The sequence below is a fragment of the Sturnira hondurensis genome, unplaced genomic scaffold (assembly GCF_014824575.4).
Source record: "Sturnira hondurensis isolate 20B ecotype Veracruz unplaced genomic scaffold, ASM1482457v3 Scaffold0004257, whole genome shotgun sequence".
In the NCBI taxonomy this organism is placed as follows: Eukaryota; Metazoa; Chordata; class Mammalia; order Chiroptera; family Phyllostomidae; genus Sturnira; species Sturnira hondurensis.
In genome coordinates, this window is record NW_028076888.1 from 3,751,355 (window position 1) to 3,775,546 (window position 24,192).

The 24,192-nt window shown below is 49.2% G+C and overlaps 1 protein-coding gene across 2 annotated transcripts in view; it reads right to left on the reverse strand.

Moving 5' to 3' along the window:
- PDPN (podoplanin) overlaps positions 1-23,939 on the reverse strand; it is a 29,048-nt gene extending 5,109 nt beyond the window's left edge. The window contains exons 1-3 of one of the 2 annotated variants that reach the window (XM_037045192.1): positions 23,559-23,939; positions 4,214-4,350; positions 1,350-1,476 (exon numbers count right to left, since the gene is read on the reverse strand). In XM_037045192.1, coding sequence (XP_036901087.1) covers positions 1,350-1,476; positions 4,214-4,350; positions 23,559-23,625 — 331 coding nt within the window. In that variant the 5' untranslated portion in view covers positions 23,626-23,939. The remainder of the gene's footprint in view (positions 1-1,349; positions 1,477-4,213; positions 4,351-23,558) is intronic. The other variant, XM_037045193.1, reaches the window with a different exon arrangement.
- Between the last annotated feature and the right edge of the window lie 253 nt (positions 23,940-24,192).

Consider the following 24,192-nt stretch of genomic DNA (forward strand, 5'->3'; position numbering starts at 1 on the left):
GCAGGAGCTCTTGCCATCTCGAAAAACAGACATCACATACCCATGAAACCTTAACTTCCCACCCCCTCCACCCCCAAACCCCAGGCCACCACCCTTCTACTTTCCATCTCTGTAACTTTGGTCCCTGTAGTGCATCTGAGTGAAACCGTACGACATGTGCCTTTTGGTGACTGACTTATTCCATTTGGCATCATGTTTCAAGGTTGTACCAGGTGTCGGAACTTTCTTCCTTTTACAGGCTGAGTAACATTCCACTGTGTGTATTCGCCACATTTTGTTTAACCATTTGTCTGCCCGTGAATTCCACGTTTTAGCTACTGTAGAGGACGCTGCTGTGCACACAGGTGTGCTAATATAAAACATTTTAAAAAAATCCTCAGACGTATTATAAATTTTATAAAACCAGATTGGTTTGGGGGTCTGGAAATGTATATTGACAATAAAGTGTTTCTAAGTGTTGGAAATGTATAAGTGTTGGGGGTCTGGAAATGTATATTGACAATAAAGTGTTTCTAAGTGTTCAGAAGTGCATTTGGCTTCAGGGGAGGTCTTTGGGTTTATTTTCATTTAAAGCTAGAAATACTATCTGCGATAGATAAGATGATTTGTACCTACTGCAGGGCTAGCTCCTTTTCTCTCCCACCCTTATCTACTACAAAATTAGAGCATATTTTTAAAATGATTTAATTTTTTAAGAAAGTTCTAAGAATAGGAAGCTACCTCTTTCTATTGCCAAGTTGTAGTGGCAATGACCTTGGCTCATGCCTTGCAGTGATGGTCCAAACCTCATACTAATGGCAAAGATTCAAGGTCTCTCTCTGCATCTTCCCTCCAAGATGTTCCATTCACATGACTGACTACAGGTGCCAACTGTGCGTCACAAGTGTGACCCCATAACCTGGCCACACTGCTTTAAGAAACACCCTTGCTCCACGGGGGCAGACATAAACTCAATGCACGATGGTAAATAGCAGTATACAGTCTATTGGGATTTACATAGGTTGGCTGAATTTTATGCTCTTGGGTGAAAACACAAAGTTCTTAGTGTAGCATTTCATCACCTTAGTGTCAGGAACACGACACCAGTGGCTACTCAAACTTGCCCTTGTGGGGGCATAATCACCAGCTGTCATTCAAGGTAAAGAGCTGTGTTCAGCCACCCACTAAATCAGATTTGATTTAGTAACCTCATACACCAAATTCTGAAGCTATCCCATAAGGCTTGGTTCAGAATTCACTTGTGTATTCTAAAACGTGCCCTACTGATCGTTATACTTGTTCAGGGTTTGGGGAATGTACCGGTTATGCAAAACAAGATCAATGCCTATTGGGGTGACTGGTGTCCTTACCCACTGAGCGACTGGTGGCCACAGGCAAGGTTGTGGTGATCTGGCTTTCTTCTTGGCCAGGGACCCCACTTCCTGGAGTTGGCAGGTCCTCTGTGAGAAACTCTGTGTTCTTCGTGTTTGTGGGCACCTATTGGAGAAATAAATGAGGCAGAACAGAAATAGAACACTCTCTTAACATACAGACACTGTTTTGTAAGAGCAAAGAATTTGCCCTGGCTGGTGTAGCTTAGTGGATTGAGCACGGGCCTGTGAACCAAGGGATCGCGGTTCAATTTCCAGTCAGGGCACATGCCTGGGTTGTGGGCCAGTTCCCAGTGGGGGACACACGAGAGGCAACCATACATTGATGTTTCTCTCCCTCCCTCCTTCCCTTCCCCTCTAAAGATAAATGAATAAAATCTTTAAAAAAAAAGAGCAAAGAATTTAAGGTGGCATACTTATGTAAAATGCATGATGATATAAATTCAAAGTGGAAACAAGTAAACAAACAAACAGAAGAGTGGGAACAGGAATAAAACCAAGCAGACTCCATAAATGAATGCCAAATGTTTGCTTCCACGCATCTTAATTCTTCAGAAACTATTGGATCTCTAAGCTTTAAATCTTTTTCTTCCTTGACTTGGAGAGGCACTTCATCCCTGCAACATTTGGGGGGGGCACATGATAGGGCACATATCATCCTTCACTGCCCCCTCCCCTCCCCAAGAGAGCTTACTATGAGCCAGCCCCTTTAAACATGCCATTTATTACACACACACACATACACACACACACACACAAGCCTATTAGGCCTATAGTATGAACAAGGCTTAAAGAGATTAGAAAATACGCCCAAACTCACATAGCCAATGAGAGACAGAACGAGACTCGGGAGAGGTTCTGTTGACTCCAAAGTTTATGCCAATGTACAAAAGCACTCAACAAATATGGTCATGAACACAGGCGACAAAGGCAAAAAATAGATAAATGGGACCACATCAAACTTAAAAACTTTGTGCATCAAGGAACCCAATCAACAAAGGGAAAAGACAATCTAGGCAATAAGAAAATATTTGCAAATCATATACGTGATACAGGTAAGAAGCACTCCTACAACTCAATAACGAAAAAAATCAAATAACCTGATTAGAAATGGGGAACCTACTTAGCCATTTATCCAAAGATAACATACAGTGGCCGACAAGCAGATGAAAAAAATTTGATGTCACTAATCATCAGAGGAATGCAAATCAATACCTCGGGAAGATTATTGCCTCAAACCTGTTAGCACGGCTACTATCAAAAGAACAGAAAACAATGTGTTGGCGAGGTTGTGGAGAAAGCAGAACATTTGTGCACTGGTGGTGTGAGTGGAAATGATGCAGCCGCCAAGGAAAACGGGATAGAGTTTCCTCAATAAAAGTAGAAACAGAGCTATCATCTGATCCAATAGCCCCACTTCCGGGTTTACACCCAAAAGAATTGAAAGCAAGGTTGGCAAGAGGTGTTCATATTCTGTGTTCATAGCAGCACCATTCACAATAGCCAGTAGCAACCCAAATGACCATCAGTGCTGAATGGATAAACAAATGCGGTATATCCATATAAAAGAATATTAGCCAGCCATAAAAAAGGCAGTTCGGACACATGCTACAACATGGATGAACCTTCGGGACATTGCACTAAGTGAAATGAGCCAGTCACCAAAAGACAAGCACTGTGTGACTCCGCTGATGGGCGGTACTTAGAGTGGCCAAAATCACAGAGGCAGAAAGTACAATGGAGCTTACCAGGGCTGGAGGGGGAGGGAAGAAAAAGGAGAGCTATTGTTTGAAGCTGCAGATTTGCAAAATGAAGACATTCTGGAGATCTGTTTCACGAGGTGAATGTACTTAACATTACTGACTTATAGGTGCACTTAAAGATGGTTCAGATGGTAAATTCAATGTTATGTGTCTTTTAACACAATAAAAAACAGGCTGATGAGGACCTGCTATGTGCTTAGCATGGTTCTCAACCCTGGGGACATGCTAGAACAGGAGCTGGCGCACTTTTCTGTAGAAGGCCAAATGGTAAGTATTTTCGTTTTTATAGACAAAAGATGAATATTTTCACTTGGTCTCCACTGCAACCAGCCACTCAGCTCTGCTCTTACAGGAAGGAAGCAGCCTGAGGTCATTCTCAACTGAACAGGAATTGCAGTGTTCCAATAAAACTTTATTTACAAAAGCCAGTAGCGGGCCAAATCTGGGGAATAATTTGCTGACCTCTGAGCTAGAGAGTAACTCCAGGGGGGTGACTCGGGAGGGAGGGATACAATCCCCTCAAAGGTCGAAGGATGGCGTCTAGTCCTCCTCAGTGTCTCCCAGAGCCTGGCATCTTGTCTTGCCCACGGTAGGCGCTTAAGACACCTCTGAACTGACTAAGATTCATCAGGTTGGGAATGCGCAGTTGGGACTTCACACAGACTACACCAGCGTACTCTGTTCCTGGCTTCTAGTCTGTGTTTTCACCAGTCACAAGAAGACAAGACACTGTGACTCCATGTCCAGAAACTTATAGCAACGCCAGTGTTGCAAGGTCCAAGACTTCCTTGTATTGAAAAGTGGGTTGTAACAGATCGGACATCTACACACCTACTTTTTTTATACCAGTTTGAGAAGCCCTGGTGTATACTCTCAAATCACCTGTGATCAGCACACCAGCTACTTGCTAACTACATGCTAACTTTGCAAGGCAGGTAACAATTCTTTCATATGGTGGCTCCCACTGATTCCATATACTTAAGTATACAAATATAGATACATATGTGTGCACATACACACACATCCTTGCATATGACTGCATGCCTACAAACCAAAATCCTCTCTCCCTGGGCCACTTACCTGAGCTGTCAAGCCAGCAGACTCATAGGGGTCTTTAGTGGCACCTGGAGTCACTATGTCATCTTCCACACCTGGGTTCACCATGCCACCTTCCACACTTAAGGTTGTAGTGTCATCCTCTGGCAAGACTGTGACGGCTAAGAAAGAAAGACTGAGTCAGGGCTTACGGTGGAAGCAGTGTGGGCAGACCTAAAGGGCGGGCTACGATCAGATGATTTTTTTCCATTTCTTTTATGGATTTGTTGTTGTCATTTTTACCTTTCCTGCACACCACAAACCATTCTCCTTGCCATGCCTCTGGCACAGGGCCAGGCTGGTTGTCTCCATCGCCAAAGAAAGGAAGATGGAAATACAAAAAGGCAAGGCAGCTAGCCCCCACTCGGTATCCCACTGAAGCCCCTGGAACAGAGGGATGCGCATCTTTTCCATTCAGTAACGAATCAGATTTTTCCTGGTGACATTCCATAGGATGAATTAATGTTTTCGGGTTAATAGAATATCGTTTAGACCCAGAAAAATTCTCAAGTAGAGTCACCCCAGAACCACTCTGACACCACTTTCGCAGGCTCTGTCTCCAACCTACTGAACCAGGCCACGCAAAGGCAGGGTCCCAATCTTCATGGCGTCAAGCCTGCTCTCCGTTTAATTTTGAGACTGCTGCCTACAGGAACGATTAGAAGCACTGGCTTTGACCGCTGCCCTCAGAGGTTACATTGAGTTCGACCTCTTATTTCACAGTTGGGTTAACATCTACAGGGGAAAGTCAGTAATACACTTAAGGATGCCAGAGATCACTGAAAGAACTCTTTGTGCACCGAGAGGTATACCAACAAGAGACCTTCCTGCCCCTGCCCCTGCCCTGGGCTCCTGTGCACGAACACCGGATGAATGAGGAGCAGGGGATGGGTAGGGTGGGGGATAGCAGGACAAACAGGATGAATTCCACAACTGGGCAGAGAACAGATCACAGCAGTGGCCTCTTCTTCGCCCTGTGTCTCCAGGATCTGAACTAATCATGACCAAGCCAGAACACCATCAACTCACCAAATAACCCTTCGGTCGTTAAAGATCTGACTCACTGGCCACAGGCTCTGGCCCCAGATACAGAGGGACTCTGGAAATTCTATGACTAAGTACAGTTGCAAAATAAGAGAGCACATGCCTCCCAGGACCAAGAGGGGTGGTGGTGCTTAGGGACTGCTTTGAGCATGCAATGAAAGAGCGGAGTTCATATTCAGGCAGCGCTCAAGCTAGCAAGCCGACTTAAGACTACATTCCTCTCAACGCTTTGCCGGCCCCGCCAAAGGCACTGCTAGTAAATATTTGATCACAACTTCTTTGCTGATGCACAGAGAGAGCCTGCAGAGGAAATCTGTCTGTTCTCTTCGCATCTAGAATCCTACTGCAATGGCTTTGGATGAACCCCCTAAGCACATGCATTTATTTTTCATCCGGGTGGCAAGACTTTCACCAGTTAGCACCAACTGAATACCTCAGTGCATGCCCAGGGTTAGTCTCCCCTCTGAGCCACTGGCTGAGGTGGGGGTGGGGGTGGAGTGGGGGCAGTCATTGGCTCCCACCAGGATTTATGGCTGTGATGTAGGCAAATATTCAATGTTATTTATTGAGCTCAAGGGGAAATATCCTTTTGCCTGGCAAGTAGTCCTTATTTTTTAAAAAAAAAACCTAAAGTATCCTATTTTCTTTTCTTTCTCGCCTGCTACGAACTCAGTTAACAAACCGTCAACTTTAAAAATGTTGTTTTCTGGCTCTGTTCAGCGCGGTCACTTACTATGGGCATCCTCTAATTTTAAGAAACGAAAACAAACCACCCTCGCTTTAACAAAAAAAATCAAGTATTGAATGAAGTTGGCCAGAGTTCTTTCACAGAAAGTTCAGTTCATTGAAAGCGGGACGATAAAAATTCCTTCTGGTTCTTTTCTTCGCTTGGCCCTGCAGAGCCAAGCACTAAAACCGCTCTGAATACACAAAAGGCGTTTTATGAATGACGCTCGTGATTAAGATGCATGTCCTTTGTCCCACTGCCCTGGCGTTCTTTGTGCTCCATGGGAAAGTTGATCTTCCTAACGAGAGATCCTCAGTTGTCTCTCCCCTTATTTTGGCTGAAGGCTTGCTTGCCTGGGCGAAGAGCTCCCCCAGCCCGGCTGTCAAATCTCCAGCCAGACTTGGCCACCCTTCTCCCTCGAATGGTAAGCCTCAAATCATGTATTATGGATGCCCTGGGTCGCCCGTCCTTTCTTCGTTCTAATACGTGTGCACACACAGGCAGCACACACAGCTGTTTATGTACGTGTGGGGATAAACCTGTAATAACAGTGTCCGTCCGAAGCGGCGGGCAACTGTGCTCAAGTGACATCTCTTCCTGTCACGCCCAGCCGCACCCCGAGGTGGCTCAGAACCAGTGGAAGTTTCCAGATTCAGTGGCAACCCATCCATTTACTTTGGAATTTTTTTTTGGGGGGGGGGGGCAGGGTGTTATTCTGTAAAAAGCCAGGCCAACGTTTGTTTATACTGCCTATGAGAAGACATAGATACATCAATTTTACCTTAGGGTTCTTCAGTTTGAGAACGAATAAGAACTAAAGAGATGCTTATTGGTCTGAAGGTGCTAATTATGAATCTTTTCCATCTTGGCATTAAAGTCTAATATCTCTAAAGAAATTATTCTAATTTACGTACATTTGGGGGATGGCATTTCCTCATAAATATTTCAGGATTTCAAGGCAACCCATGTCGCACTGCTATCATCATTGTGTGTAACATCCAAATGCTTGATAAAAACCTTCGAGCACGTGTTTTCAATCCTTTGGTTTTATTTACCTTCCTTCGATTGGTAACAGCAAGTTGTTTCATCAGTGTATCGGCCATCAGGAATGTCTTTTTTTTTGTAACCATTTTTCTCTGATTGTATTCATCGTTTTCATAGTTTTATAGGTGTTTTTGTAACCTTAGGAACACAGTCGCTGGAATAAATGCTGAAACATTTGTTTTACTGGTTGGCATAGGCACCTCTCTGTCGTGACTGGTGAGTTTTGTCACTGGTCAAATTTACTAAGCCCGTTTAGTCCCTTTGATGTGACAATTACCAACCCGACCTTCAAGGTTATATAAGTATTCACCTGACACTTAAATTTCTTTTTGTCCTGTGTTGTGAACTATGATGTAAAATGGGGATATAATCTGACCCCCCTAAAAGATTAGGCTGTCACTGCAACGAACCCCCTTGGCCCCACCGCTTCAGGACCAGCTCTCCTGGGGACAGTGTCTTCTTTCTAATGGCTGTGTCACAACTGGAGGAGCCGCTTAGCACGAGGACCAGCTTACGAGACTGGAGACCTGCTGGCTGCCCCCTCTCCTACTGCCCTGCCTGCCAATTCCTTCCAGAACCCATCCCTAAATCTGTGCTCCCCTCCCCAGCAGCTCTCCCTGCCTCCTCCCAGCAGCTGCCCACTGCCAGGTTAGTTCCACGACAGAAATGTAGCCAGCACCAACCAGGGCCCAGACAGCAGGAGGGTGGGCAGGCTGCTAGAAGCCACAGGCCCTGAGGTCTCTCCAAGTTGAAGGTTCTGCTGAACAGGAGAGGCACAGCTTGATAGCAAGACCCCGCCCCCCTCCTGTTGCTCAGCCATGTGGGGTCTACACACTGCCTTGTGGACGACTATTTCACAAGAGCCCCCTGGGCAGTTACACTGGCATCATTGTCTCCACTTATCAGACCAGGGGAGGGAGGTTGGCGCGCTCCTTGACCAGACTTTAGTCAGGCTCCTCTGAGCCCTGCTCTCCATGAGGCTGTGACCTTGGGCGTCTGTGTCCGTCCTTGAAGCAAAGTCCAGTTTCAGAGAGAACCCTGCTAAGTCAGTTTAGAGAGACTCCCCAGCCCTGATATCTAACCAAGTTCCCCACCCGCCTCCTTTGAGGTCAAAGTCCTTGGCCTGCCTTTAGCAAGAATGCCCCTCCTCTTGGCGATTTTCCATCCACCAGTCCCCGCTGCCCCCACGCCGCTGCTCCGTGGCTATAAACCCCCAGCTTCTTTGTTGAGTTCAGGGCTGAGCCCCGTCTCTCAACCCTGCAACCGTCTTGGACGAAGTGTCCCAACTGTTCTGACAGGTGTCGGAATAACTTCTTCTCTAACAACATCAGGAGTGAAATGATCCGCCAAGGTTGCCCAGTTGGTGAGGGCTCGCCAGCACAGATCCAGAAATGTGCCTGGACCTCGCCACAGGCAGGAAAGCCCACTGCCCGCCGCTGGCTCCCCACAGCCTCCCCTGGGGCCCCATCCTCATCCTCATCCTCACCTTCTGGCTGCCAGGAGCATCAGCACCTCCCCTCCCCTTAAGAAATCCCGTCTTGCTAGAACTTCCAGTCTGCGTATTTCGTGACCACAGTTGCGATCTCCTCCAATCAACCCCTTTCTAGGATGAAGGTTCCAGAAAGGGCAGCCTGGAAGGAAGGTGAGCTTTGCTTTAGAAAGTGGTGGCTTTGTGCGCAGCAGCAACAGTCAAGACTGGAACCATGCCGAGCTTCACCGGAATAGCCCCAGGTGTTGCTGTGCACCTACTGTGTGCTGGGTCCCCATCCGGGCACTGAAGACAGAGGAGTGAACAGGGCCCAGTCTCCGCTCTTGTGGATTTGGGTGTTATTGGGGGTGGGTAGAGGGTGGGGTCATAACAAGCAAACAAACCAGGGAAATCTCAAGACTGTGTTCCTGCATCCCCTTCAGATCTCCACTCGAAGGACACTCTCAGGGAGCCCTTCCCCCACCATGCCAGTGAAATGAGTACCCTCCTCACACAGGCCAGGGTACTTGCCACTCACCACGCCATGTATTTACTAATTGCTGTCCCACAGGAACATACACTGTCTTAGCTCAATGTCCCTATTGCCTAAAATACCTGGCACATAGACAGTCCACATGTATTCACTGAATGAGCGAGTGAGCCGCAGGCAGGTGCACCAACCCCCAAAGCCCAGAACGAGCTAGGGGCCCTTCACCTCGAGAAATGGGGGACGGGGGTCAGTATGGCTGGACAGTGAGACATAAGACTCGGGGAGCATGGTGACTGCAGGGGGGAGGGGAGGTGGAAGAGGGTATAAGGGAGATAAATGGTAATGCAAAACAATACAATAAAAAAATAAACTATCAAAAAAAAAAAGGAAAAGGCTCTGGCTGGTGTGGCTTAGCAGATTGAGCACTGGCCTGTAAACCGAAAGGCCACCAGTTTGATTCCTGGTCAGGGCACATGCCTGGGTTACAGGCCAGGTCCCCAGCTGGGTGCGTGCAAGAGGCAGCCGATCAATGTTTCTCTTTCATTTTCTCCTTCCCTTCCCCTCTCTCTAAAAATAAATAAAATCTTTTAAAAAAATTATTGAAAAAAGAAGGAAAAGACCGGGAGGGGTGGAGGGCCAGTCCAGTGGAACTCTGCGAGGGGTTTCGATTTCAGCTGGAGGGGGAGAGGAAGTGGGATGACCGGAGTGCAGGAGGCCACTCTGGGTGCAGCACGAATGGCGGGTGCGTATCGGCGTTGACTCTGGGATCAGTCTGGGACAGGGGACCCCTCCCTTAGGCTGTTTCTGTTGTCCAGGCGGCGGTGGATGGTGTTTGCACCAAGACGGTGGCAGGAGGGAGGTAAAGACCTGGACAGGAAGTGTCTGGGAAGTGTCCAAAGTCACTACCCACCAATAACGAGAAACGAATACAAAAGCTCTGAGCCGAGATTTCATTTCGCCACCCGTAGGAGCTCCATCAGCCACAGCGTTGAGCGGGGAGTCCTGAGTGACGCAGGACGCTCCTGGCTGATGCTCAGTCCTCTCCTGGGCCTCCCCTAGTTGCACTGGGACAGCCACAGAAAGCCCTCTGTGCACATTTACGTCAAGAGTCTCAGTCCCTCTCTGCCTCCACACATGGGAGAGCAGCCCAGCCTCTCCCGCTGACCTGAAGCTTCAGAACCAGACAGCTCAGGAGCCCCTTGGACAGTGTTTTATCTTGAAATGGGAAAGTTGGTTTTAAAAATAAAGAAGACGCAAGCTGAGCTAGCCTTGGGGTTTTGAAAGCCAGCAGATTAAGGTGTCTTTCACATTTCCTGTTTTTTTTTCTAACATTTCTGGCTGTTCTTGCATCTAAATACACAAACAAGCCTTTGAAGAACCTTGACTACATGGGCTTGGAATGATTTCTGTGGCCATAAAGAAGTAGAATCTCTCTCTCTCTCTCTCTTTCTTACAACATCCTAGGAAGTTCTGGTTTTCCCCTGTAAGAGAATTAATAAACATTTAAATCTAGCATCCCCCTCCCAGTTACTTGTGGAATGAAGTGATGCTTTGGGGGGACTATCAAAACATCTCTTTGAAAAACAAAAGCAGAAATGTTCACTTTTCCTTTGTCCAGATACAAGCTTTTGGATGTTACTTCTCTACCATGTTTCAATATTGTGCTCAGAAGCCCGAAAATCAATACATCCCACATTTGGAGAAAGATGTCAACCCTCAAAACGTTCCAGGACACTGAAGAGCACCCATTGTCATTGCCGAGACACTCAGGCCTCGGTACCAGTCTTCACCTTGGTTCCCGGTGTCCTGCTGAGCTGTCTGATTGCCATGCAGCAGGTTTCCATAATGGGAGGAAAGGTGTTGGGACTCTGCTTCTGTTCACCACATCCTTCCAGTTACTCCCCATGTCCTGCAGGCTTGCCCATCTCTCGCCTTGTGTAGACGCCTTTCTTTGAAATATTAAAAGCCATTCCCTGGCCCAGGGCTCTGTGCGGACCCTCAACTCCTGGCAGACCTTAGGAAGCTGTGGTCAATACAATCAGTGATGTGGCCAGTGGGTTTCGCCTTCACCCTCACCCTTTCCATGAATCCTGATGGCTTGCGTCCTGGATCAAGAGTCTGGCCATGGGCCCTGGATGTTGCTCTGTGGACTGAGTATGGGCTGCGAACCAAAGGGTTGCCAGTTTGATTCCCAGTTAGAGTACACGCCTGGGTTGCAGGCCAGATTCCCCAGTAGGGGGCGCACAAGAGGCAACCACACAGTGATATTTCTTTCCCTTTCTTTCTCCCTCCCTTCCCTTCTCTCTAAAAATAAGTAAATAAAATCTTTTTTAATTTATTAGAATCAGTGACATTCTTTTTTTTATTGTATTTATTTATCTTCAGAGGGGAAGGGGAGAGGGAGAGAAATATCAATGGATGGTTACCTCTCGTGGGTCCCCTGCTGGGAACTGGCCTGCAACCCAGGCATGTGCCCTGACTGGGAATTGAACTGCGATTGTGTGGTTCGCAGGCCCACGCTCAATCCAACTGAGCTACACCAGCCAGGGCAGTAAATAAAATCTTCCCTAAAAAAAGATTGGCCATGGAAAAATCAAGGCAACTCCGAGAAGGCTTGGTCCTGCGTCTCAGTCCCACAGAAATGGAGCGCTCAATTTTCCTCTGGGCAGCAAAGGGCTACCAAAAGCCCGCACTGTCCCATAATCCCAGGTGCTGGCACTGTGGCACACACAGCAGGCGTTCATTGAGCAGCCGACTGAGAGAGTACACCTATAGCCAAACCCTTCACCCCGCTCTAGCCACTGCGTGACAGCCTTCCCATGTATTTATTGGCCACTCTTCCACCGGTCCCTCTACTCACATTCCTTTCTATGTCACACAGAAGGGGCCGGAGTAGAATTGAAGCTGTCTGGTTGCGGGCTTCCGGATGCCAAGGGTACCTGCAGGCTGGCCCTCCATTTCCATCCAAACCCTTCCTACTCGTCTACCTGACCCAGGTACAACACCTCTTCCTTCAGAGCCCACCCCAGGCGCCAGGAGAAGGCCATCTCCCGAGCTAGTTTAGGGCTTCGTAACACTGGTATTCCCTGTTCTCTCCCTCCGATCTGCAGGCCTCTTGGGGCCACGTACCACTTGGCTGTGGGCTTGTGCCCAGCCCGTAGCCCAGCCTCTGACAGCTGAGCGAATGGATGAATACATAAATAGTCATATTTTTCAGGGTCCCCCAGGGTGACTCAACTTAGCCACTTACCGGCAATCACAAACAGGGCTCAGACCTCCTCAAATGGTCAAACTAGAGGCTGTTGATTGTAACCTCAACTGAGATTACTCAACCTGGGGAGAGGTTTCTCCCTTGACCAAGAGCAGAATGTTCTCGGTAAGAGGAAATGAGCTCACAGTTCTGTCAACTGGAATCAACACCTGTGCAATAACTTTTCGGGACCTTGCGGGGTGGGGTCCCACACGACGGCCACCGCCTGCTGGGAGAGGCAGCTTAGAGCTCGAATTACCAAATGACTAAAGCTCGCTTTGGAAGTGCCGCCCCCAGCAAAGCATCTGCCCGGTGTGGCGGACTGTTCTGGAAAACGCTGTCCATCTGCTGGGAAACAGCTCTGAACCACTCACGGCCGTCAGCTGAGCAGGCCCTGGTGTTGCAAGAGTGAAAAGAGAAGCCCCTTTGACTCTGACCTCACCGTCCGCCCATGCGGCTCCCAGACTGCCCAGCTGTGAGCCCAGGAGGATGAGGCCTGCAGGAATGTGCAGAATGTGCTTCATTTCCACGAGCTGCCCTTGGCCTTGATCCTCAGCCAGGCTTGAGAGTTTGAAGTGTGCTGCAGTAGGGTTTTTTTTTTTTTTTAAACATTGTTCTCAGCTAGGGGATCTCTGTGATCCTCCTTGCCATCTTTCCCTCGTTGTCCCAATGAATGGACAATTTGGGCAGCAAATTTTGACTCAGGGTCTACTTCTGATGTCATTTTAGTCGAGTATCTCCCCTGGTACCCATCAGTCACCCAAATTGGGTGTCTTACTATCACCCCAAACTCAGGGTCAGTTCCTAACCTCCCACCCCTCCTACCCAAGGTCTATCATGCATTTTCTTGTCATTCCTGCCCAAAGACGTGGGTCACTGAGTTTCTCCCCTCTTCCTCCTGCCAAATGTTTACTCTGTAGAAACCATATGTTTTTTAAGTGCTGAAGATGGCACAGGTCTTCCTCTCTAAGGGGCAAGATGTACACAAAGAATTAAAATACAGTGAAAAGACTAGCCAAGCAATCTTGAAAAAGAGCGCAGTAGGACTCACATGTCCAGATTTGAGCCCCTATTACAAAGCTACATGAAAAACCAAGATTACACGGTCCTGGCACAAGGACGGATGTAGAGATGATGGAATAGAATGGAGGGTCCAGATACAGAATGAAGAGTGAGCGACTGATTTTGACAAAGCTGCCAACGTAAGTTAACAGGGAGTCAACAAATGTTCCTGGGACAAGTGGATAATCCACACGCAGAAGAATGGAGCTGGACCAGCATTTCACACCATCTGTAAAAACTGACTCCAAATGGAGCAGAGACCTAAACGTAGGAGATAAAACAATGCAACCGTTGGAAGAAAACATAAGAGTAAATCGAAGCAATGGCTTCCTAAGTATGACATCAACACTCTAGGCAACAAAAAAAAATAACTTACACTTCATCAAAATTTTAAAAATTTGTGCTTCAGCGAACACTATCAAGGAATTGAAAAGACAACCCACAGAATATTTGCAATTCATACATCTGATAAGGGCCTAGGGTCTAGGTTTCAGAACACATAGAGAATTCAACAATAAAAAGACAATCCAAATTTAAAAGGAGAAAAGGAGAGGTATAGGCATTTCTCCAAAGGAGATGTAAGCTGGCCAATAAGCACATGAAAAGATATTCAACACCTTTAGTCATTAGGGAAGGCAAACACCTCAGTGAGAATCCAATTCATATGCATTAGGATGGCTGGTATTAAAAAACGAGCCAACAGAAACTAACAAGTGTTGGCAAGGATCCAAAGAAACTGGAACGCTTTTGCATTGTTGGTGGGAATGTAAACATGGTACGGCCACTTTGGACAACAGCTGGCAGTTCATCAAAGAGCTAAACACAGGGTAACCTTGCGGCCCAGCCATTCCACCCCTAAATATCTATTTGAGAGAAACGAAAGCTTCCATCCACACAAAGACTTGTCCATCAGTGTCCGTTGCAGCTTTGTTTAGAACAGCCCCAAACGTCCATCGGCTAGTGAACGGGTAAACAAAAGGTGCTCTGTCCACACAGTGGAGTGTTATTCAGTCATAAAAAGGAATAAAATTCTGACATGCAACCACATAGATGAACCTTGAGAACATCATGCTAAGTGAAAGAAGTCAGACACAAAAGGCCACAAATTGTGTGATGGCATTTATTTGAAATACCCAGCCTAGGCAAGCCAATACAGACAGAAGGCAGATTAGTGATTCCTAGCGATGGCAGGTGAGTGATAACAACCAGGGGACTCCGGCCAAGATGGAGGCGTAGGTAGACACACTGTGCCTCCTCGCACAACCAAAATAAGTACAACAAAAATTTAGAAACAAAATAGCAACCAGAATTGACAGAAAATTGAACTGTACAGAAGTCGGATAGCCAAGGAGATAAAATGGACACATTCATCCAGACCAGTAGGTGGGGCACAGTCGGGCAGCCGAGCCCAGAGGGGTCTCGGCACAGGAAGCAGTGACACCGGGCATGCAAGATGCAGCAGGTGGACCCTGGGCACAGGGTGGCAACGGGCAGACTCAGCGAGGGGGCGAGTATGAAGTGAGGCACTGCGCACAAGGCGGCAAGCTGACCAGGCAGCGATCCAACATTCGCACGCATATAACTGGGGAGTGAGACAGATGGTGAAACCCAGGGTCCCAGTGCTGGGAAATAAAGCCTCAAAACACCAATTGAAAACACCTGTGGGGGTTGAGGTGCTGGGAGAGACTCCCATCCTCACAGGAGAGTTTGTTAGAGAGACCCACAGGGTCCTAGAACACACACAAGCCCCCCTCCACAGGAATCAGCACAAGAAGGGCCCAGTTTGCTTGGGGGAAGTGGCAGAAGGGACTGAAGTCCAACAGAGAGTGAAGCAAGTGCCATTGTTCCCTCTCGGACCCCACCCCCACATACGGCATCACAACTTAGCAACTGGGTTGCCCTGCCCTGGTGAACACCTAAGGCTCTGCCCCTCACTACGTAACAGGTGCAACAAGGGGGAAAAATGGCTGAAAAGGAAGAACAGATCAAAGTTCCAGAAATAATATAATTAAGCTACCAAGAGATAGCCAACCTATCAGATGCACAGTTCAAAGCACTGGTGACCAGGATGCTCACAGAACTGGTTGATTTTAGTCACAAATTAGATGAACTAATGAAGGCTACACTAAGTGATATGAAGGGAAATGCACAGGGAACCAATAGTGATGGGAAGAAAACTGGGACTCAAGTCAATGGAGTGGACCAGAAGGAAAAAACAACCAAACAAAGAATGAAGAAACAAGAATTCAAAAAAATGAGGAGAGGCTTAGGAACCTCCAGGACATCTTTAAATGTTCCAACATCCAAATTATAGTGGTACCAAAAGGAGAAGAGGAAGAGCAACAAGTGGAAAACTTATTTGAACAAATAATAAAGGAGAATTTCCCCAGGCTGGCAAAGGAAATAGACTTCCAGGAAGTCCAGGAAGCTCAGAGAGTCCCAAAGAAGGTGGACCCAAGGAAAAACACACCAAGGCACATCATAATTACATTAGCCAAGATTAAAATGAAGGAGAGAATCCTAGAAGCAGCAAGAGCTAAGGAGACAGTTACGTAACAAAGGAGTTCCCATCAGCTGATTTCTCCAAAGAGACCTTACAGGCAAGAAGGGGCTGGAAAGAAGTATTCCAAGTCACAAAAGACAAGGACATATATCCAAGATTGCTCTATCCAGCAAAGCTTTCATTTAGAATGGAAGGACTGATGAAGTGCTTCTCAGATAAGGTCAAGTTAAAGAAGTTCTTCATCACCAAGCCCTTATTATATGAAATGTTAAAGGAACTTACCTAAAAAAAAGAAGATAAAAACCACGTACAGTAAAATGACAGCAAACTCGCAATTATTAACAACCACACCTAACACAAAAACAAACTAAGGAAACAACTAGAACAGGAACAGAACCATAGAAATGGAGATCACATGGAGGGTTAGCAACAGGGGAGTGGGAGGAGGAGAAGGGGGGAAAAGGTACAGAGAATGAGTAGCACAGATGGTATTTAGAAAATAGGGGGAGGGTAGGAACACTGTGGTAAATATCGAATCTAAAGAACTTGTGACACATGGACATGAACTAAAGGGGGGTAATGGAGGGGGAGGGGGTGTGCAGGGGGGAGGGGAATGAAGCAGGGCAAATGGGACAACTGTAATAGCATAATCAATAAAATATATTCTAAAAGAAGAAAAGAGATAGGAGCTAATGGTTTAGGAGCTTAGGGGAGGGGAGTGATGAAAATATTCTAAAATTGGCCCTGGCTGGTGTGGCTCAGTGGATTGAGCACCGGCCTGTGAACCAAAGTGTTGCCGATTCAATTCCCAGTCAGGGTCCGTGCCTGGGTAGCAGTTCGGGTCCCCAGTGTGGAGGGCACATGAGAGACAACCACACATTGATGTTTCCCTCCTCCTCTTTCTCTCTCCCTAACCCCTCCATCTGAAAAATAAGTAATTAAAAACATTCTAAAATTGACTGTGGTGATGGTTGTACAACTCTGTGTTCATACACTAAAAACCACTGAAGTGGTCAGTTTTAAGGGGTTGATTTCATGATGTGTGAGTCACATTGTCAGTAACATTCTTTATGACAGTGATGAGTGTTGTAAGAGGTGAGTAACAAGAAGCCAGGAAATGAAAGACTAAAAAATTGAGGAAATCCTGAGCAGCTGGCCTTGCTGGCCCTTATTCCCCAAATGCCTGATGTCATCAGTCCTTCTGTGGTCACCAACCATACTCAGTCTCCACCTCCAGACTCGTCCCATAAACTAGACTCCATCCCCCACGGGGCCCTTGGCACTGATTTTCTTCTGACAGCTGCTGTTCATGACCTGCCCACTCCCACTTTCTATTACCGCCGATAGCCTGCAGCCAAAGGTCTACCTCTCCCACTCAGCATGGACTCATCCCTCCCTGAATTTCCTGCCACCGCTCAACTCCATGGCCCTGTCTCCGCCAGCCTTCCCGGCTCTTCCCTTGCTGTCCAGCCTCTTCCCATGGAACTCTGAGTGTCCTCATTTGCATGCAGTCTCTCTTGCTGGGACTCCTTCCCCTACCTGACACCTTGTCCAACCAACCTCACCATGTTCACAGCCAAGATCAAGTCCCATCTTCCCCACAGGCGTTTTTCTGGCTCCCGGCGGCCACAGGAATCTCATGTCCAAACTCCTCCAGCAGATAATAAATGGCGTGGGCTGCTCTGGACATGCTATTTTCCTCACGTGTTCTCTTCCAAATACAGGATCCTAGTCGTCGGGTCCCACACGCGTCCACTTTGCCTCACTCAGTGCTCTGTGATCCCACTTTGTGCTTCCTCTCAAACTCTTGAACCTCTCAACAGTGTGCATTTTGTAAATGCTTTAAGGGGACAGGGACCGCGCCCTTCCATTCAGGACCCCCAGCACCATAGTCCCTCAATCTGAATTATGTATCTAGCAAATAACAAGCATATATGCTGCTCTATGAGGTACTTGAGGAAATCCGACGGCTGACTTTTCTGGGTGTCCTTGGCTCCCTCAACCTTGAGCACAGCTGGCTGTTGTGTTCAATGGTTAGAGGCACGGGCTCCAGGGGTGGGCTGCCTAAATCTAACCTCACCATTGCCATTTGCACGCACTGTGTCTGTGTGTAAGTCACTAAGCCTCCCCGTGCTTTTTTTCTAGTCTATAAAACACAAATAGTTGCTACCTCAGAAGTCCGTGAAGCAGACGAAGGGAAGCAGGGCCTGGCCACGTGCTAAGCGTTCAGTAAATGTTAGCTGTGGTTACAGAGTCACTGCTGTGAACACCCTCCATCCAGAATCCAGTTCTCTTCGCTTTACAGATTCAGAAATTCAGTCTCATTGGGGGGCGATGCACCTCAGGTGGCAACATTTCACTTGACCCAAACTCACAAGAGGCCAGGAAACCAAGCAGTTTTTCCGGAACAGAAAATTGTTCCCAATGCTCTATCCAAGGCCCGCCCTTCTCAAGAGGGCTACCTGAGACTACCTGAGACATCATGTGGTGTTATCTAGGTAGGATACAGGAGAAAGGGGAGGCCGTTGGGGGGTCATTTCCAGACCACGATGGAGCAAGCATCTCTGGTTCATCACAGATTCCCTGCCCCTAGCCCTGGCTGGTGTAGCTCAGTGGATTGAGCACAGGCCTGCGAACCACAGGATCGAGGTTCGATTCCCATTCAGGGCACGTGCCTGGGTTGCAGGCCAGTTCCCAGCAGGGGACACATGAGACAGATTCCCTGCCCCTAAGATCAGTCTCCCCACCACCAGCCAATACGACATCTTGCCTACTAGCTGCAAGCTGGTATAACGTCTGCCTTGCCTGACTGGCAAAGCAGTGTCTCAAGAAATATTTGTTAAGTAAATGATTTCCTTGGGCAAGGCAAGTTGGACATCACCAAATCCTTCGGGCAGGATTCCACTCACTGGGTCACAGTTATGCTTATTGTTTAGCGGTGTTTTGTTCTCCCAGAGGGACACACCTTGATGAATTGCAGGAAACACTCCACTCTCACCAGTCACATGTTTACACATACTCATTCTAGCATGCCCCTCTTCCCCACTTCCCACCCGGTTTCTGTGTAACTGGCATTCCCCGGCAGGCTACAGAAGCCACAATGGCAATTATTACCCCGGCGACACTCCCTCCCTACAGCTGGCAGCTCTGGCCCTCTGCACAGAGGTCAGGAGCGCATTTTCCTCCGGAAAGATGAGCATCCTTTGGAGAGGTGTGTTGTTCTGGGTTCTTTCCCCGCCAGCATGAAATTGAGTGTGGCCCTAACTGAAACATGCAATTTCAGTTTGCAGGTCTGCAGACCCCTGGGTGGATGAGGTGGGCAGGCCTGCAGCCTTCCCTCCGGAATTGGCTTGATTCCAGCTGGACCATCCTCAAAGGACACAGCCCTCTCCTCCGGGACGAAGGCACCGGGCCAGAAGAAAGGGAGAGCGCCCCCACCACCACACCCAGAGTGCTGAAGCTGAAGGGAATGCCTGCCCTGACCGGACCCCGCGAGCAGGCTGGCTGGTGGATGCTGGGGTGAGACACAGGGAAGGAAACAGCCACCTCATCTTCCTGCCATGGGTGAACTTGGCACAAGTCCTGTTGTTCCCTAACCGGCTCCATCTCCTAGCCCTCGGATAAAGCGCCCGATCGCTTTCCTTCCCCAAGTTTTCAGGAATCAGTCGGGAAACGATTCGAACGTGCAGCCGAGAGCTGCTTTACGTTTTGCTCACCCCATGGGAATCCTAGGACTTATCTCAGTCGCTGTTTACTTGGCTTTAGAAGTACCTGCCTCACCCGCTTCGTCCCTCTTCCCCTGACCACTAATTCTCTTGCAACAAAAGTGCTCTCACTAGCTGTTTCCCGGCAGGATCTCGTTTGGACTTCTCAGGTGAATGTTGCGAGGGTGTGCTAAGTGTTTGAGCCTTCTCTCTCTGTCCCCCCTGTAATATCTCCACAAGTTCTAACCTGGCGTGCCTATGCTCAGACGCCAGAACTATGACAAATATTCAGATAAGCCCATGGAATTTTAAGCACAGGTCTGTTGCCACGCTGGTGAAGAGTTCAGAGAGCTTTACGACGCTGGGTGTGCACACGAGTCTGCATCCCGCACCTCACCCAGCATGCTGGAGGTGCCCGCTGGGGGGATGAACTAATGCATCCTATTGTGATGTCCTAGGGCAGCGTCATTCTTAGAGGGTAATGCTGTTAGCTAGAATGAGCAGCCAGAGGGGAAATAAAGGCAGGAAGGAGGGAAGCCCTTAAAATTCTATGTCTCTTTTCCATTAACTGGGAAAGAAAGCCTTTGAAACTCTGCTTTCATCCCAAGGCCCGGAAGGCACGGTAAGCCTAAAGGAAAAAGCCCATGAATTCCTTTAGGTGCTCACGTCACCCCCCCATCAACCCCCAAAGCTGGCACCACCTTTACCTGTCAATCAATATATAACTTCTTCCCCCCACTCAACTTTTTAAGTCTTCGGGACAAAGGGCTTGGCGGGCTTGGCGCTCTTGGCCAGAGCTCTTGGCTCTGGCGCCACCTGGCCAGGCTGCCCGGCCTCAGGCAGCCTGGCTGCTAGCCACCCCAGCCCTCACCACCCACCCCTGTGCACTTGCCACGCCCGCCTTTCACCACCCTTACCCTGCCTCACCGTGACCCTATGCATTTCAACCCCCCACCCCCACCTGGGCTAGGCTCAGTCTCTTGCATGACAACCGATCACCAATAAACCCTGCCTGCACGGCGAATAGACTCGCTGGTCTTTAATTCTTTACTGCATTGGTGCGCAGAACCCAGTTTCTGGGAGTTTCTCCTGTAAAAATAGTATGGCAAATATTTAGTGTAAAGAACTTAGGCATACCTCGTAAAATTTTGTGCTTTCCTGTTTAAGGAACTTAAAGTGAAGTGAACCTTTAATTTCGAGTTTCAACCTGTGTGTACATGGGGTTCTCTCTCTCTTTCTCACTTTCTCTCTCTCTCTCTCTCTTTTTTTTTTGGCAATATAATGTAGCAAAAAGAGCTCGGGAATGGGAGCGAAACCCATTTCTGAATCCCGGTTTCTGGCATCTTCTGAAGGTAATAACATACAATTTAAGAAGTTGCAATGATTACAGAGGCCATGGTGGAGAACGGGAATAGGAGGGAGGTGGTGTCCCTCCCCCTTGGCCAGACCATCCGCTGTGACACGGCGGCTGGGGCCTTTACAATTCTCTGGTATAGAGTTACTCCCGGGCCGCTGATTTCAGAGGCCAGAGCAAGAGGGAAGCGGCCACATGCCTCCGCTCCGCCAGGGCTCCTCCCTACACGCCCTGTCCTGACTTAGCCTCCTCATGCACGGATACTCTTCGCAAATGTGTTTTCTGTGTTGAATGCTCTCTTGGATTTCCTGCACCAGTGTCCTGGATAAGCCTCCCTCAGGAGGGCTCTTGCAGACTGGCCTTTCCTAAACGCTTGATCGAAGCCCTGAGCGGCACAGAAACTCTCGGCGGCTCTCGAAGACTCCAGGGACTCCGAAACTGGCAAGAGTTTCAGGGGAAATTTCTTTGCTGCATGATTAATCCTGGGTGGACGGGTCCTGGAAAAGCACATGTGGCTTTGCAGCAAGCAGCAGCCTACAGAACTCCACCAAATAAACGACCCAACCGCCAGAGAGGCCTTGACGTGCGTGTCGTGGAGGAAATTTCAGAGCAAAGGTGGGGCCTGACGACTGAGGAAAACGCCAGATGCGTGCACCACGGAGTGCCTTTGAACCCACTGACATCCACTGAGACAGCACAGGGCACCGGATTCTGAAACCCAACGGGATTACAAGGCTGAGTGAGGGAGGCCCGGGAAGGAATAGGGCGCGAGGAGGAGGATAATAAAATTCATCACCATAATTACCCCCAGCCCTACTCCCCAACAGACAGCCAACAATAGCTCAGCTCAATGAAGTTATTCATCCATATGCAAGTTGCTTCACTCATTATCCTCAGACAAAGCCCCTCGGGGCCTCAGCTCCTTGCCAGCAGGCCAGCAAATCAGCATCCACACACAGCCATCCCCCTCCCACCCACAGCCCTGGGGGAGGGGGGTGCAGGGGGGAGAGGTGCAGGGGGAGGGGGGAAGGCTTCTGTCTTTTGCAGTCCAGGGCTGTTCTTTCTGACTAGGTTTGCGGACACCCTCCAGGAGTAACTTTGACACTCAGGAATGGGCTTAAGGATAATGACAGCTAACCCTTCCCTGGGAGCAAACAAGAAGACGCACCTAGCTGCCGTCTTTCCCGAGCAGGGCTGGGATGGGGCTCGGTTTGGGGACCTCCCACACCTTGCCCTGCTGGGCACAAAATGCTGTCATCTTGCACACTGTCTCGCCAAGAAGGAAATGTAACTGAAATGCAGAGTCATGTGCGTCGCAGCGAAAAGAGAAGTGCCAAAGATAGGGCCACCACGAGCCGTCCAGGGGGTTGCAGAGTTGCTCCTGCTTTCGGAAGTAGACAGTCACAGACCTCGGCACAGAAGCACTGCGCCCACCTCCCCCCCCACCCCACCGGAACGTTTCCCCAGGGCTGGGCATTTTTGTCTTGGTGGGGAATTACAGAAGCCTAGGTCAGGTCCACTCCTCCGACAAGCCACTCCTTCCCTCCCAGATGCCTCTGGGACAGGGGACTACCTTGATCCCCAGCTTGGAAAATGTAAATTTCCCTTTCAGAGCACAGCTCAGCCACCTCCAGCTCCAAAGAGCTTTTAGTTCCATTACAATTCCTTTGACCAATATTGAGTGAGCTACTACTATGCACCAGGCTTTGTTTGGGCCCCGGGGATCAAGGGTAGGGCATAGCTGTGTCCTTGGCAGCTTAGAGTCTTTGGGGGAAAATAGATAATAAAAACCCAAGAAAAGAAATAAAACACTGACACATGATGGAGGATGCCACTGACTGGGCAGGAGGAGGCGAGGGATGAGGGGAGGGAACGGAAAAATGCAGATGACCGGGCAGGCAGAGCCCCCATCATCGGGACGAATGCACTTCAAGTCTGAGGAGTCACCAACACTCACATGGTCAGGGGCATTGTTGGCCAAGTTCAACCCAGCCCCAAACCAACTCAGCCAACCTCGGGCTCCCAGCCACCCTTCGTCATTCCCTCGTGCTACTCAGGGGCTGTCCACTCTGTCCTTCCCATACACACTGTCCTCAACCCAGAGGATCCCGGGGCCTCTTCCAGCCTGTCCCCATGGATGGGGTCCTGAGTGTGCCTGAGACGCGGGTGCATGGCGTGTAAGACTCCTCAGCCCCAAGAGAGAGCTCGCTGCGCTGCACAGGGGGAGCCCTCCCTGCACCCCAGCACTTCAAATGTCCCTCCGCATGCTGTAAGGCCAATCTCCCCAGAGGCCACGGGCACCCCTCCTGTGCGCAGCCCAGTAGGAAAGCCCCATCCCGGCTGTGGATGGCTCCTTGCAGTCATCTGGCACCCTATCTCTTGTGAGCAGGGCATGACAGGAGTTGAGCTGCCTGTGAAAGAAGACCCCCCCACTGTTCCCCACTTTTGCTGCCTGTGGATTCAGGGTCCCCTCCTCGCACCCGCTCAGCTCTCTCTTTGGGACCTGGCACCAGCTAAGCCGCTGCCTGGCCTCATCCCGGGCCCTCCAGGCCGGCATGCACGAACACTCCGGCTCCCCTCTGCTCCCCTGGGCAACCGCAAATACCAGGCCCAGGCACCCCAGCAAGTCCCAGCTCGCTGGTCCCCAACAGCTGCTGCAGGGCGGCACTGGCCCCGCGTCTTACCTCCGTCTGCCGGAACCCAGAGCAGCGTTCTCCCCAAAACCAGCAGCAGGACTGGCACCTTCCACATCCTTCCAAGTTAGCTTGTTCTCTGCGGGGCCCGAGCAGCGACTCTCTAGGCTGGGGGTAGATCAAAAACCTCCACAGCCACAGGCCCTCAGCTGGCTGAGCCGGTGCGAAAGAGGGGAATGGAATGCGGGGAGCAGAAGTCTCAGCGCAGGAGGGGCCCCCAGGCTTCCTTTGCCCGCGGCAGTCAGCGGAGCCAACTTTGCAGTTGGGAACTTTGGGAATGAAGTCAGCATTTATCTCTCCCAGGGAGGGCGGGAGCGCCCCGCTGTAAGGTGGTCTCAGTCCCGGACTCACTAGGACCGCCCTCCTGCTCTGTTTGGCCAGTGCTGAAGCGATGACCTCAGGCCAGGTTTAAAGTTACAGGGCCGAAGCTGTGGGGGCCGCAAGACGTGCGGAGGAGCCCAGCCCTGGCAAAATTGGCTTTCACTGTGTTCCCCCACAGGAGGGAAAGGGGGTGCGTGTAATAAGCGATGTATTTTTATAAATTAACTTCATTCTGTTTTTTAAGCGCTAGGGTTTTTTTTTGTTTTTTTTTTTTGTCAATGAGAAGTAAGGGGTTCCTTGTGTG